General features: G+C 40.3%; 1 protein-coding gene across 1 annotated transcript; it reads right to left on the bottom strand.

Annotated features, from left to right (window-relative positions):
* Positions 1–3631: 3631 nt before the first annotated feature.
* Positions 3632–6252, bottom strand: foxi2 (forkhead box I2). The gene is given in 3 exon segments (XM_003447772.5): positions 3632–4644; positions 5465–6022; positions 6025–6252. Coding segments are annotated over 3 exon segments (1194 nt in total). The 5' UTR covers positions 6068–6252; the 3' UTR covers positions 3632–4051.
* Between the last annotated feature and the right edge of the window lie 10984 nt (positions 6253–17236).

Below are 17236 nucleotides of genomic sequence, written 5' to 3'. Positions count from 1 at the left end.
GAAGGAAAATGCTAGAAACTGTACCAGGCTGCAATAAGACATCTGTTCAATGAAGAATAAACTTAATGTTAAAATTTGGTGAAGTCAGTCTTGATCTTTTAGAAATGTGGGATCGCAAACCAAGCAGTTCATGTAAAGGAACCACCAACACCCCCAGGTTTGAAGCCGTTCAGCACAGCGTCTTGGCGCAGTGGGATCCTTCACATTACTTTTTCTTTAGTAAATAAATAACTAAGTCTTTTATTTAATCTTATTTGTTAAATTGACTATTTATCTCCACAGGACTGTAGATCATAATAATGAAGTAATAAATTTTTTTAAAGGGCACTGATTCTTCAACGACATTGTTTGACCTTTACATCAAATTGAAGTTAAGGAGTAAAGTCAAATTATAAAACACTTGACCTAATAGGATGAAAGAGTTGCTACTGTCAGACATGGGGAAAACTTGTTTTGTTTTCGTGGATCATTCCGGGACATTGACAGTCCCGTGTCCTGAAATGAGCCACCGACCCGACGCAGCATCACTCTGCTGTGCTTATTTAACATCGCAGTCAGGGATCCTTGATGAAGTTGATCTCCGGCCCTTCATGTGAAACATGCTGACAAGACTGAACAGTTGCTTTCTGTGCTCCCTCTAAGATGTTTCTCATTAGCGAGGCGTCACCTCTTCCCCGTCCATTATCAGAGGAACAATTTGGGTTTGGGCAGAGGAGAGGAGGGGTGTCTTGTGGGGTCGTTTCGGGACTTGAATTCGGCCTACACTGTACAGTCACTGATCGAAATAGCACCAGTAGTCTAGTATTTAACCTGCTTCCCAGCTGGCCCAACAATGCTGCTTTTCAAATGTCACCCAATAGGGCCGCGCGAATGCCAAATTAGGACGGGGTGCCCGATGTTCCAGGCACAAAAGAAGGTGATCAAACAGAGCCTGGGTCAGTGGATCCTCTCTAATTGAAAAGTTCACACTTGGCAGCAGGAATGCTCATTCACGGACTGCTCTGGAGAAGTCCACCAGGATGGGAAAAGCTCCGGAACCGCCTGTTTGATGTACATTGACATCGACGGTCAGATCTAGGTCATCTGACTGTCACTCAGGAGTCATCGCAGCGCTGGAGAGGAGCGCAGAAGAAGAAGCACATTTGAGATGATCAGGGGCATGAACGACGTGCTAACTGATCCATGCTTCTACAGATTAGATCACACTGGAATGACTCTTTGGCTACGAAGCTGCGATCATGAAAAGCTACATTAATAGGGCTTAATTAGTAGGTCAGATTATTATTAATTAAACAAGGGTCACACAAGTGCATGGCATGAGGTGAAATGCTTTCAACAATGTTCTATTATTACATTATGACAATATTTTTCCCCCTTTAATTATGTTTGGATCCTCTAAATAGAAACGATACGCCCTCCCACCCCCACGCCCTCCCCAGCAGTCTGCAACCATTCTCATAACACCGAGGGCCAAAAGAAAAAAGACGCAAATCCGAGATAATAAGAAAGTACAGTCATGTCAATTTCACGGCACAGTGCTTAAGTACCTGGACACATGCATGGTGTGAATTATAAACAGTGAAAACTAAATAAATCATCACATCATTGTCCCTAATCTGCACAATGGGTGGCAAATATTTGCAGAGGGAATTTCTCGATGCGTCGTTTCTTAGCAGGAACAAAGGAACATGGCCTCCTCTCAGTTTGGGACAAACACTGCTGGAGAATGGAGACAAAGAGATACTTAAGGGGGATATCTTCACCTCTCTTCAGAGAGTCCCTAATTGATACATGGGGACCGGCATAAAGGACAGAGCACAATGGCTCTATTGTTTCACATATTCTTTCTGTATGAAGTCGTCTGTAAACTGCTGAGTCTTTGGACCGGCTCCAACCTTGAACTTTCTTTCTTAATTTTGGTCAGAACTGAGCACAGCTCGTCTCTGCCTGTGGAGCATATTTAGTATTAGAAGTAGGTGCAAAAATATTATTCTGCTGTTCCCTTTGAAGTGGTAAATGTTGCAAACGTGACAGGAGAAAGGAAAAGTTGCACACAGAGCAGGCTGTAAATTTAAAACAAAGCATGTTTTTGTATCATGAGGGTACAAGTTTAATCTCTTTGTAATGCTGTACAGAAATATTGACAGAACATTAATACAGAAAAAAACATACTTCAGAAATGTACGTGTTGAAAATTTCGAGGATTAATTTTCCTCAGAGAAACATTTCGTTTAACTCCTTACTGGAAACTTAACTCTCCGCGTTTTGATTTCCTCTAGATGAATATCGCAATCTGGAGATCAGCTGACACTTTAGCCTTGCCAATAATTCACTGGAGGTCTTTCACTGGAAGTTTGAAGTTGTCTCACTTTTCCCTATAATTAGTACAAAACTGCATAGTTCTTTCTGGGGAATTTCCCAAATTCTAAGGAAATGTGAAAGCATCCGTGTGAACTTTTCTTATTTTTAGGAACAATTTTTGTTTTGGTGTCATTTTATTTTATTTTTTTGTACATATTGAACACCATTAGTGGTGGCAGATAGAGGCAGGAGGAGGCCCAGTATAAGCAGGTAAACTACCTGGTACTAAAATTGTCTTCTGAGAGCAAAAACCACCCCACAAACACTAATCGCTGATGTGAAAGTAAGAAAAATGGACTAAACAGAATAAAAGAGTCGTGCTGTAAACTTGACTTTAAACCACTACACTCAAGCCAAATTGCTTTTAAGCAGCGAGCGATGCAGATTCTTGTTAAACTCTGAGTACGTGCAGAATATTTATAAAAGCTGGAAAAGGAACTTGAAAAGACCCACACAATAAAAATAATATGTAAATAATAGGTGAACATGACAAACTAAAAAAAATGTTCATAGTATTTTTTTTTATGCAAGTTGTTTGACTTTACAACTGATTATTAGATTAAAGTAAATTTATGGGGAATACATTTAAATTACAATGAAGACCTGAATGCACCTCATGCCCTGTTTAAAAGATGCATGGCAATACAGTAGACAGCACATAGCATTTATTTGTGATGGCAGATGAATCTGCCCATGTGCTGAATATAACGTATAAAGAAAAACAAAGGCAACAGAAGATACAGAAGCCATTCAGTGATTGTCACATTGAATCCTGAGTGAAACCATAGTATAGGATATAGCTTTTAATGTACAGATCTGGGGGTTTAGTGAGCGCATTTCTTCTGCGTTTTGCAAAGCTAATATTCTGCTTTAACCAAACTATGTTCAGACAACAGTAGATAAAAAAGCCTATTTGCATAAATAGCATAAATAGTCACTACTTTCATAATTTACAAAAATACATATTTATAAAGCACACGCGTATTTAAATGAGCCTTAGTGCTGCGGTTTTAGTCAACATGGAGATATTAGAAAAAATAAGGCAAGCCCCGTTTAAGTTTACTTGTCTGTGAAATCAGTTATTATCTGTCTAAATATACAAAGAAACCTGTCTTAGTATTGGGCACTTTCATGTCATGTGATTGTTGTTTTGAGGTAATGGCGGTCTCACGAAGGCAACTTTGGCAGATTTGCGTTGACTGTGACTCAACTATGTGATCTGATAGAAGAATTTGGCTGCTCCGGAGAAAAATGGGCCACACTTGGCAAATTCATGTTTACATCTTCCGCAGTTTTATCTAAAAAGCAAAAGTAACATATTCAAAAAAAATAAAATACCATTTTTTTTGCAGTTTTCAGTGGCAGCCTTTTTTTCAAAAACCACTGAGAGCTTTGATATAGTCATGAAAAAGAAGAAAAAAGATAAGTGCTTCATTTTTGTTACACTTTCAGGCTGACGTTTCCACCGTTTGAATGTTAAAAGTTAAATTAACTTAAAAAATATTTCATGTTCTTTAATCTGTCTGGCCTGTTGATCGGTGAAGGAAGTGTTGTGTTTTTTTATGTGGCGGAGTGCAACCCAGCCTGTACTTAGATCTCGCTGCAGAAATAAATGCATGCAAGCATGCGTTTGAGTCATAGAGCAAAAATAAGTCCCTGCAACAGTGTGACGCTGTGGTTAAAGCAGGTCCTATAGCTCAGTGCCTTCCCTGGGATAGATCAAGCTGTTGACACTGAAACTGTTATAGAAGTGACTGTTGAACTGTCCGCTCTGCCCGCCGCCAAACGTGTTGTAGTACACTCCACGGTTAAAATGCAAGCTCTCGCTGTGCTCTGATGGCCCCGTGTCCTGCCCGCTGTGGTTGGGGTGGTACGGGCTCAGGGCGGTTATGTTCCTGTTCGAGAGCTCGTTCACCAGTCCAAGGGACCCCTGTCGGCTGGGGGCCCCCGAGCTGATCGTGGACATATTGCTATAAAAGTTATTAAAACATGGAGCAGAGGAGGCCAGTCCAGGTGGGGACGCAGATGCGGAAGTTTTGTGGTTTTCGCTCATCACTTCCATCTCTGGGGAGGAAGGCCCCAGGAGCTGAGGACTGTCTGAGGGTTTCAGTGGGGCGGCCGCTGTCGGCCTACCATCCTCAACCTTTGTGGTGCCCACCGCTGCTGCTGCTGCTGCTCCTCCTGCGCTGCTCTGATCCGATCGTCTTTTCCTTTTCCTGCGGAAATTTCCGTTGTCAAACATCTTCTCACAGTTTGGATCCAACGTCCAGTAGTTTCCCTTTCCTGCAAGTGGAAATGAGAGACACATCACAGCTGAATAACTTCAGTTTTGGACTATTGAAACGTTACCTGATCAGAATTTGTCTGACTAAATAAAATCCTACATTTCTTTCTGATGCCATTTTTTTTTTTAAAGTGTCCTGTCAAACTTTACAGTACAAATCAAAGCAATGTGAATGAACCTGAAAAGAAATGATGTATAAGAGACGTCTATGTCACGGAAGCTAAGATCCAGTAGGTCAAGATGTACTGTATTATACTGCCATCCTTAGTTTCCTATTATCTGCACTACTGGACATTTGGCAGTTCTCTTGGCACCTCTTCCTGAGCTGACTGTCTCTCTAGTCTAGACTGAAGTACAGGTTAGAATGAAAAACAACATTCCAGTCATAGTGTACAATACAAGCAGTGCTTTAAAAATACTACAATAGACTACTGAAGGTAGTGCAGAGGAACATAAACTGTACTACATTATTGTATACAGTCTGCTCATATTTGTCTATATGAAGTACTGCTACTTGTTTTCCATTGCAATATGAAAAGCACCTACATGGCCTGATCATATTGACTTATTAGCAGTAAAAAAAAAAACACTTTACAAAGCATCAAACAGGGTTTTACGCACATATCTGCTTAGGCACTATAAAATTAAGTTATTTTATTATTCATATTAATTTTTTTAAAAATTCAAATTTGAAGGACTGAACGAAATTTTCTATTTAATTGATCACCACTGAACCCTTCCGATGAGTAAACTCCATGTATTAAACGCCGCAACAATTTTGATGTACTAATAACGTTTTCTGTGATGCGTTCACGGTACCTGGATCGTCCTCGTCCCTCGGCACTTTTTTGAAACAGTCGTTGAGAGACAGGTTGTGACGGATAGAGTTCTGCCAGCCCGCTTTGCTCTTCTTATAGAAGGGGAAATTGTCAGCCACGTACTGGTAAATCTGACTCAGGGTCAGCTTCTTCTCGTGCGCATTCTGGATGGCCATGGCGATGAGCGCCGAGTAGGAGTAGGGCGGACGGACCAACTTCAGCAGCTCCTCCTGGCTGGCGATGGACAGCCAGCCCAGGTCGGGCCCGCCGAATCCAGGTGAGTTTGTTATGAACTGCCGCTGCGAGCCGTAGGAGGGCGGGATGAACGACGGGTTGTTGCCGTGCAGGTATGAAGCGGACGAGTTGACGCTCGGCCCGTTGAGCCACAGGTAGGGATTTGGAGACGACGCGTAGTCCCCGAGGCCGTAGCCACCGGGCCTTTGCGCACCTTGGAGGCTCGGCTGGTGGTACATGCTGCTGAAGTTGTCGCAGTAGACAGCAGCCGCCATATCCGGGGCCTCCTGGGCGCCTTTGGGTGGGAGAGAACCGACGGTAGGGAGGTGTGGTGGTGCTGGTGATGGGACTGAGGATCGATGGAGTTCATCACTCCCCGCGGGAAATCCTAAAAAGAAATGCTGAAGCGATTCAGGTGTCCTCTCCCCGGTGGTGCGCGCACAGCAGCAACAAGTGTCAGGGAGGATGGAGGAGTTTGGGGAGTTTTAATAGTATAAACCCTTGACAGGAGCCACATGCGAGCGCTTTTCCCAACAGCCAATAAACACACACGGTGAGTAAACGGGGGGTGTGGTCACGCTCTGGCTCATTCATCAGAGAGTGGGTCAATGGTTCTCAAAATGTTTCCCCTCCTAAAACCTCCCGGAGAGACACAACAGACACCCGCTGGGTTTAGATTTTCTCCGAGGGGTGGAAGCTGTGATCATTTAGCCTCAGTCAACAAACAGCGAACGTGGCTCAGACTGTAATAATCGCTTTTAGATGGGATTTCCTGGCCTGCTCACTTAGACCTGCACTAGAATTTACTTTTTTCAAGCCACCGAATGTCCCTTTCCCCCCTTCCTTCACTAATATTAAGTATTCTAAACGTTATTTTGGTTGGACTGTAAATACCGAGAGCTGACAGCAGATCTTTGGGTCAGGCAAACCCATCACCCGCAGCCATCCAGATTTCTGCCACGCTACCTGTAACCACTCAGCAATCCACATAATGGGCAGCTGTGCAGTAGAGACATCCCCTGAATGAGATGATTGGTTTTAAGTGATTTTAATTAACAAAAGTCTAACAATTAGTCATTATAAATGCAGGAAATGAATAAAGTGTTTTGTAGTATCCATTAGCTGAATATGCAGTCATGGGGACTATTAAACCTCTCTTCATCTCCAATCAGTGAGCCTCTTTTCAGGTACTTGAAAGAAGTATCCCTTAGCCATGCTGAAGTGCCAGAGCAAGTGTGTGGTTAAAGGATTGTAGTCATTATGTTTTCTATGTGTCTTTACTTGGATTTATTTTTTTTTTAAAAAAAGAAAAAAGCAGTGAAAGATGGTTTGCTTTTCAAATCAGTGCATTTCAGTATCTCATAGCTCATAAGACAGTGGGAGTATCCACACACCAAAACTTGTAGTATTTTGACAAAGCAAATCATGCAGGATTATTATTTAGTGTTTGATCTTCCGGGAAATGAGATGAAAACCTAAAGTAGATTAAAGGTACTGCAGTGGATTAAATCCTTCAAGTATGGCAGCTCCTTGGTGTGAGACCAGAAGCACTACTATTGTATCTGTAAAAACCTTATTTCCAATATACTAAATTTATTTTGTACATTTACTCCTACATAGTGACATGGAGTTTATTTTTTAAAAACACGAAACATGGTGAACTGTGACTTGAGGATCCCCATCAAAATAAAAAAAAAACTTAACCCTTAAACCCAGACTAAACCCTTCAGTGTGGTTCTGATGGAAATGGAAGCAAAGGCACAGACACACAAACAGTGTGTACTGTGTATATGTACCACATATACATATATTAAATATATGCAAATACATGTTTATGACTCTGTCCTTGACCCTACTGTAATACTGTTTTTTTTTTTTTTACAATAAAGAGATCCCTGTGAGGTGCAGTGATTTGAGCGCCCACAATCTCTGTGAATATATATTCAGAGGGAAACAACTCAGTTTGCACACCTGCAGTAAGTTATTTTAATAAATAACACTACTTTAGATATGCATTCTTATAGCGCCCTTTGCTTTATTTTATTAAGGTTTTTGTGATGCTTCACTGTTTATCTGTAAATTAACTGTTCCTGTCTAAATTTTATTCACTCATCTGATGTGAAATTCATGAATTAGATCACAGTATGTAAGAAAATGATGCTCTAAGATTTTCATATACTCCAGTTAATATGATTTGTGAAGCTGGAAGAATAACAGTTTTCCAAAGAGGACTTCCTGTTATTGTTTATGTGCCTCCTAAAAGCTGCAATTAAACTGCACCTATTAATATTGTGAACTGTCAAGAAGTCTCAAGCGAAAATTGCTCGGCGGCACTAAAATTATTACCCTTAGGCAAGAAATAACAAATCTGTTTGTTTGAAGAGTTTTTAAAGTTGGTTTTGTGGGTAATTAAGGTGTCTGGAGAACATTCGGTTATTTGTTTTGTCTTTTAGTCAAAGCATTTACTCTTTTTTTTTTTAAGTTGATGAAATTTTTTTTCATTTTTCAAAAAAACAGATCAGTATATTTTGAACCTGGAGATTAATAAATAACAGTAAAAGTTTTTTTCTGAAAAAAAAAATCAGTGTGATTATGAGTTTATAGGACTTTAAATCTTATTTTTTGGGTGTTAATAAATTGATTAAACCCCTAGTCCTGTTACTCTTGCTGCTATTGCTATAAATGCCTCTGTGAAAGTTAAAGGTCGACTTCATTCAGTATATTGAAAACAAAAAAGTTTTTCTCTATAGTGACACTGCCATACCCAAATTATATTTCTCAGAGTCATTAGGAGATTTTGTTTGTTTTATTATAATTTGATATATTAGTCTCTACATCAAGAATTACAAACTATTTTTTGTATAAAAACTAGCATTAAACCAAATTATTCTGAAAGGACTTTTACTTTATGAATGCTTATGCGTGCCCTGGCTTCGGACCATCAATCAAAATAATCTTATACAAGTTTTCACACAGTTTTTCCAAACTTCACCATAAGTATTCCACAGCCATGGGAAAGTTTTGATACCTTCCAAAAGGAGAAAAAAAAGATGTTCGATGAGTTTGGATAACATGTCATGAATGATGAGCTTAAAAAGTAGACATTTGTGTTTAGTATATTGAACACTGAGCTGCGCCGTATATATGAAATATGTAGCAGGAGGACATGAGGGGCCAAAATGATAAAAAAACACAGCACACAGTGGGAGCTGCTTTGAGGATAATGAGATGGCAGCTTTTGTGGTGCTTGAGGAGGATTAAGTCCAACAAGTGTTCACAACTTGACTGATGAGAGAGCTCCACCTACCAACTGCCTGCTAAACTAAAACACACCAAACTGTAATGTAGTGTGAACATAAAGATATCATCTAAATAAGACGCCCCTCCTCACCTCGCCAATTGTGGCTTATCATGAAGATCGTTTCTGGGTTGTAATTATTATTTGGACACAAGCATAAACATCATTATCTACATATTACTGGCTTTAAGTAATAATTTTTCCTCTTCTGAACACGCTGGGAATACTTTTTTTTAAGGTGATGCTAAATAATGTTTAATTATTTTAAATGTTTTTAAACCATTATTACAGTCAAAGGAAATATTAAGTAAACTAAACTAAACAGAAAATAATAAAGAATATTGTCTTTTTCACCTATTTATTTCATGGTTTTATGTATACCTCAATATAAGTGTGTGTGTGTGTGTTCTCCATCTCCAACAGCACATTAGACTTAACACCCCAATTTGAACATGGAAATGATTTTAGCTGTTATTTCTTAGAGGACGTTGTTGTTATGACATTGTTTGCAGGTCTGCGGGTTGTTTGTAGCTGAAGATGGAAAATGGATGGCTGGGAAAGATAATGGTGTGGTACTGAACCAAACTTTAACTGAGACTGGGCTGCGCGTGTGGTTTTTAAAAAAAATGTTTTTCAAATTTATGTATTAGCTTATGCATTTCTTTTATCATTAAAGTGGGCTTAGTAGGCCTGCGTAACTTTATAGCTACTCTGTTTAAACAAAGGCAGTGATAATCAGTGATAATAGATTTATTTTTCTCTACATTGTTTCAGTTTTGTTGGTAATAAACTCAATAGAAAAGTGAACAGTTTTTTGTTATATTTGTTGTATAGTTACATATATATACAACAAAACATAACATAGTTGTACAAATACAAATGCAAGATTAAAGTACCAAATAATCCTAAATAACCTGTACAGAGTAGTCTCATGTGGTAAAAGATTTTAATTATTTACACCTATTAGTAACGTTGATATGTTGTTTATTATTTAATAGGCTGTGTCACCTTCATATAGATTTTTTTGTTTAAAAAAATTGCCAAGTTGTCAAGTTGTCTTTAAGCCCCAGTCACACAGACTTAGAGGGTTGATGACCCCCAGGCAACCACTGGCTGTTTGTTCCTTAATACTCGCCAAGCACTGAATCTCAGTAGTTCTTATTCAGAACATAAGAACATAAGAAATATAATAATATTAATAATGTGAATTGTTTTTGCAGTTTTTTAGGGTAATGTTTGCAATCAGCAAACACTGATAGCAAAGTAAAAAATTTAAAGACCACAGCAAGATCACTGTTTGTTTCTGCAGTCCTGGTTCCTTTCTTTCTGCCACTGGCTCAGATCGTTGAGAGAAGAATCACTTGTGGAGCCACACTGCCACCTTGAGATGCCATTTTTCTATGGCAAATATGAAAAAATAACGTCTTCCTTGACTGTTCAGAGTTTTCTGTAGGATATCATACTCGCCACTAGATGGAGGCAGCACACTGCTCAATGTAGAGACTGAAGCAACAGCACACAGCATGTGGCACCCACAGAAGAGAGTCATACTGCTGTAAATGTCTTTAAATGAAAGCTCTAAGGAGCTGATGAACTCTTTAAAACTGTGACCTATATGGAAAGATCATTCCATATGAACTTTAATGACTTCTTCTGTCTTTGAAGCACATAGAGCATGCTTTCCACATCAACAGTTCTTCCAATCAAGAGTCCAGCTTAAGACTAATTATATCCCAGATACCCTGCCTCATGATGTTAAAACAAAACATGTGACATAAATGTTTCTTTAACCGGAGCCTGTCTGCATTTTTCTGGAATCCCGACAGTGTTACATTTCTTCTTGGAGAGGAACTTTCTAATAAAGTGGAGTCAGACCCCTTCTGAGCCCCGCTGTGATTACTTTGGTTGGTATTGACACATTATTTGCCAACACTTCCCTGTTTTTTCTGCATCTGAGACTGAGGTTTTTCTCTAATGCAGCTTTTCCACTGGGATCCAGGCCGCAGAGTAATTGTCCGCGCAGCACCAGGAGTCGCTCTGTCTGACTGTAATTCTATAATATCGGGGTTGGCTATGACAATAATCCCTGGGCTCATCACACGTCGCCAAAACTGTTTCACAAACTCAAATGTATGTATGAGAATCTGAGATTGTGGAAAAGGGAAGACTCGCTGGCTCTGAAGCTTCTGTCAGCAGAGTCTTTTAAAGAAGAAAGCTTTCTGTGAACACACAGCATCTTGGCTTCACGAGTGGTGCTTTTGCTTTCTGAACTAAAGAACCCAAAAGATGGAAAGCAGAAAATGTGGATCTGCGGCATAACTGTGGTCACGTGAATGCCTATTTGTCATCCGTTGCTGAGTATATTATCATTTCTGAAACTAATTTAATTTTTGGCTCCCCATATAGCACAAAAAAAATTAAGGAAATGAAGCAAAGAAGACAAAATTTTAAGCTCCCAACAACAGAAGAGGAATCATGCTGCATTGCTACCAATACATATGTCTGGTTTGTGTTACTTTTATTCAAATATCTCCATATATTCAGTGTGTCTGTGGGTGTATGATACAAACTGGGATAAAGATGGTGATAGAACAGCATAACAGGATAAAGGATGCAAAAAAATGGGCAGATGGTGTTCTGCTGTGCCCGGCTTTTGCAGCTTCACAACACGGCGTCAAAGTATTTCGCTTTTAAATCATTAAAGAAATGTTCAAAGACGAGAGGAAAGCATAAATAGTTCACAACTTCCATGCTGATATCATGTACAGTATGCGAGTTATTACAGCACAGAACCATGGCTCTTGCTCAGAGATCGCGTCTGAATAATACATTTTACATCGGCTTGTTTTAGCAATACTGAAAGAGGTTGCACTCAAAGACAGACACATTTCACAAACAGCTGAAAGGATGGGATTTTAATGCTACATTTCATATTTAACACACATGTAATTACAGACAAAAGGCAAAAACAAGAACAAGACCAGACAAGATTATTCTTTTTTGTTGCTCTGTTGTCTATCTTGTTTTGTCATGAGAAGTTGAGAGTTTGTGTACGCTGCTGTCAGCAGACTGCTAAATTTAACCAATAAATAAACCAGAGACAAGTGTCATTTTCAAACTGAGGCGAGGATGCAACTTATAGAGAAGTGTTAACTCAAAAACACATCGCTATTTCTTTGTCATTAACCCTGTAAAGCCTGGATGGTGAAACAATTGCCAGAAAATTGATTTTTTTTTTTGTTCATACTGGAGTGTTTATTGTGTTTAGCAGTTTGCATGTAAGAGTTCAAATTAGGCTGAGAGATAGGGTGAAGGGTTCAGCCATCAGGAAGGGGCTCAGAGTAGAGCCGCTGCTCCTCCACATCGAAAGGAGTCAGTTGAGGTGGTTCGGGCATCTGACAAGGATGCCTCCTGAGTGAGGAGTTCCAGGCATATCAGACTGGGAGACCCAGGACACACTGGAGAGATTATATCTCTTGGCTGGCCTGGGAACACCTTGGTGTTCCCCTGGACAAGCTGGAGGAGGTGGCTGAGGAGAGGGAGGTCTGGGCTTCTCCCCTTAGGCTGGTGCCCCCGTGACCCGGCCCCGGATAAACGGAAGAAGATGGATGGATGCATGGATGGATGGAGTTCGAATTAGTATAACAATAGGGACAAAAAAAATCACACTCATGATGCCGAGGTTTTAAAAACTAACATATTAAATATATGAGACACTTGGCCTAAAAGGGTTAAACCTTTTGAAAATGCATGATGGGGACCCGATCATATGTAGCTGAAAAATACGCTGACTGTTGTTGGCTACCTGTTCAAAACAGAAAAAGACATGAAACCATGATAGTCTGCTTTTGCCGGTAAGTCAAAGCAAAACATGTTATGTTAAAGAAAGAATATAACTTACACATTTGCCAGTTTATTTTTCCACCAAGCCAAAACTAAGTCCACCCAATACAGTCCTGCAGTGAGTTAACATATGGGAATCTCAAATCTACCCAAGGGTTACCCTTTTAATGCTGATGTCCAGTGTCAGAAGTCTGCATTAGGAGGCGGTTGGATTAATGGAAGATCCGATCAGAAAACATCCAACAAGAAGGGAACCAGACGAGAGTTTGAATCCTGTCTGGAACCCCTTCATTTCACTCTCCATATTGACTCTGTCTTTTATCTTATTCATCACTTGGGTTTAGCCACACACATTAAATTATGTAATATGAACATATAAGGGCCAGATTTGCTAAGAGTGCAGAGATAAGACTGCTTGTAAGAGGTGGAAACTGATACTGTTGCATATGCATTTCTGGGAGTTCCTCTCTCAGGCACAAAAGCCAAGAAGGCGGATATTTAAACTAATATCCTAAAGTTTGCAACATGCAGTCTTTACGTTTAAGCTCTTTTCCCCATTAACTTAAAGTCACTTCTACATTGGCTTGATTTTATAGGCCAGGAAGCTATGTGCATCTTTGATATACAGTATTTCTCTTTATTATTTTGTTCAAAATGGTTATACATCCCAAGGCATTGTCACCCAGGTTCCCATTGCATCTGTTTCAGACACTCGGGAACTGTTAAACCTGTTAAAAAAAATTGTGCCAAACAGATACACAATGTGAAGCTGGTGGGTTGTTACAATGTGACAACCTGGGAGAAAGACGATATTGGACAAGTGACCTGTTTTACCACTTAGAGATGGAAACCTTAGCACATAAAGATGAAGTTTAGAGCTTGGGAATTCCTTTACTTCCCAAAGATGAAGTTGTCATAGTTGTAACATTTGTAGGTGGTCTGATGATGAATGGCAGTGACTTATAATCCTTTACTGTAATAATAGGGGCTAAACATGGAAAATGAAAGAACAAACCACACTCTTGGGAAATTATACAGTTAATGAATGATTAATGTGTGGTTGTAATTTTTTCCTCCCATCACAGAATGGTTGTACTGTATATAATCAATAAAATCCTCACATAAACAGGTAAACTTGTCAGACTTTACAGCTTTACCGCTGCTGGTTTGGGGGGAGGCTGAGCCGCGAATCTGTGGATGCAAGACTTATTTACTCCTGTTTCAGAGACAGTCAGGCCCATTCAGTGACTGCACAATCTCCACCATTTAGCTACAGTCTATTTCTGTGGCATATTTATACCCATGTATCAGGCCCCATAAATCTACCTGTGTTAGGCTGAGCAGGATCATTTACACAGGAAGCCTGTGGAAATAAACATTTGCACCCATTAAGTGTATGTTGCATTCCTCTTTGTACCAAACACATGTACAGACTTACATGTGAAGGCCAACCGATAACAACACGTATACACATAGACACAGAAAGCATTCATAGTGGGCGGTAATAACATAGTGCTGCTTTTAGGAGGCCGGCCACAGTTCTGTGGGCTGAGAGGGCACATACAGGAGATGTTATTGCACTATATGTTTATAACGCTGCCATGGAAAAATAAGAGGCTCGGCCACAGGCATTTCCTCAGTTCCTCTCTCTCTTCAGTCACCCCTCCAAACCAGCTCTGGGAGAAGGCAGTAAGCATTTAGATGAGGGCTGAGCATATGTCACACTTCATCATTTTCAAAAATAGGCATTCTAATTGTTTCTTTCTGCTTTTGCATATATTTAATCACAAACCCCATTCACCGCCCAGCTCTAGTTTCTACCCAACTCAGCTATTTGTTATGTCTCTTGCTGAGATTCTTCCCTGAAATTGTCTTATTTACTTGAGATGTGGATTTAGTGTAACGTCAGAAACATGGGACTTCAGACATAAATATTTTAGATAGACTATCTGGTGCATTTATTGTTTAGTTTGACCCTCATATTGCCCAGTGATGACTGCTTAAATTGCAGACCACCAAGTGCTTTACGTTTATCTCACTGCTGACCTGTTTGAAAGTTGCTGTAAATTTAAAAAAATCTAAATGAATTGGTCCTAAATGTTTTCAAACCCATGTAATGGTCATGGAAGTAGCAGTCCCTGTAACTAAGGTTGTTACAATAAACAATGTTTACCCTAAATTAAGTACATGTCTTTCTTCACAGCCTATTCTAATGAGTCATTATTCAAATTTCTTTAATTTACTGAAGCAAACCTATAGAAAAATAAAGTATCAAAGTTGCTTGCAGTTACTCTAGGAGCGCGCAGGGCAATAGAAGGTCCTTAACCCATCTTCGGGGGCCGGTATCTACTCCTTTGTGCAAGGAGGAACAGGATGAGTACCAGAGCTACAAAATGACCTCCAGCAGGTCACTCATGGGAATGTCTCTGACCAAGTCTGACCCTGTGATGGTGCAGTGGGAATGGGTTCCTCCTGGTGCACGACAATGCCCAACATCATGTAGCAAGAATATGCAGAATGAAGAAATTGATACTGGCCTCCATGCTCGCCTAAGTCCAACAGTGTTAGATCCATCCAGTCCCACCAGGCTACACCTTAGACTGTCCAGGAGCTCAGTGATGGTCTGGTCCAGATCTGCATAGTGTGTTGGGTGTCATTATAGGCTTAATATTCCTGGTTAAGCCACAAAGGAAACCATTTCTGATATTCAATGTGAATTTTAGTCATTTTAAATGGTAAATGGCCTGTATTTATATAGCGCTTTCTAGTCCCTAAGGACCCCAAAGCGCTTTACATATCCAGACATCCACCCATTCACACACACATTCACACATTTTAAGAGTACTATTGAAACAAACTAGCATGTTACAGTATAAAGCCACCTGAATCACGATGATCTGATTTTAATTGGCAAAAGGGTGATGGTGGTGATTAGTCTTTCCAGACACTGGATTTATTTAAATTCTGTATTTGGAGCTTGTTATGTTGGCATTTTTTTTTAAAAGACAGAGACAAACTAATTTTCAAAATGTTAAGGCCAAATGCGATACATAACGAGGCATCACTAAGCACTTCCTTTAGTCCAGCTTTCATTTCTTTCCCTATCACATCTATTAAACAGAACATTCAAGGACAAAGGAAGCACAGGAAATGAAACTGATTCTACTGTTGCCCCATGTCGCTCTAAATGATACTGTCAGCCTGTAATATAAATGTAAATAACAGCTGAAATCATGTCGCGTCTAATTATTTTCAGACACAGCCATCTTCTGTTCATCTTCTGCAACTCTGAAACCAGCTTTCTGTTTGTGATCCAAACGATAATTAAGCCTCGGAGCACGGCGGTGAATGTTTGGTCTCACTCAGCCCGGCTTTAAAGAGAATGCTCTTTTTGGATGCTGCAGTATGAGCATATATGGGCCTTAAAAAAACCCCAGAACTCTAGCTGCTCGTGCCTCTGATGTGCCATCCAACTTTAAAATACAGCTTTGCGAGCTCGGTCTTCTTCAAAGCCTTCTTTTTCTTTGCTCTTTTCCTCCCTCCTTTGGTTTTTTCTTTTTTTGCCCCCTTCTTCCAGCTCCAGCTCTGCTCTGCCTTCTGCCTCAACATGATGTGTAGAACTGAGTAAAGAAGTCAGGTGAAAAGGCTGAAAGGAAGTGCAGCTAATGCATGAAACAAGCCACTATTGCATAAGTTAAAAAGTAGCTATAGCTGAAAGAAAAATACTGAGAACCTGCCATAAGATGAGACACTGAACGACTGGTGGTCTGTGTGTTGATCACCGTTCTGTTTAACATTCGCTGCAAGCAATCAGTGTGAAAAAAACACCCCTTTCATTCTCTTTGACTCAGAGGCCTAATGGCTTTTTTAGTAATGACTTTGTGTCTTCAGCGGCACAAACATCATTAACCCAGGCCATTGTTATTCTAATCTCTCTCTGTCAGTGGTCTGAGAGGCAGAGCCCCTGTCCTGCCGAAACAGTTTCCTCATTGTGAACCCGGCGAATGGTGGGAGATGGAGGTATTTTAGCCACTGCCACCTGAGTGTGCATCAGCAGCCAGGAAGCCTTACATTTAGGGTGGTCCAATCCACCATCTCCCAACCGCGTCCTTCTGGCTCTTGTCTTTATGTGGTCCTAATTCTAGCTCCCCATCCTGCCTCCCCCCAGCCTCCTTTCCCCCTTCTCTCCACACAACCCCTCTCACAAAAAGCCCCTCACACGATGAACAAAGTTTCACTGGCCCTCGTTTGTTGACTTATCTGGCATGGCAGCAGTTTGCCTTTCGAAAAAAAAAGAAAAAAAAACTTGTCTGGCTAGTTTTTGGGAGGTGGTGGACTGTTGTCGCTTAGTCTGACACAGAGGAAGACCTTCTGCCACCTCTTCCATGACTTCAGCAG

This window comes from Oreochromis niloticus, linkage group LG19 (assembly GCF_001858045.2).
Source record: "Oreochromis niloticus isolate F11D_XX linkage group LG19, O_niloticus_UMD_NMBU, whole genome shotgun sequence".
Taxonomy (NCBI): Eukaryota; Metazoa; Chordata; class Actinopteri; order Cichliformes; family Cichlidae; genus Oreochromis; species Oreochromis niloticus.
Note: the sequence above shows the minus strand (reverse complement) of the source record. Positions and strands in the feature narration are given on the sequence as shown.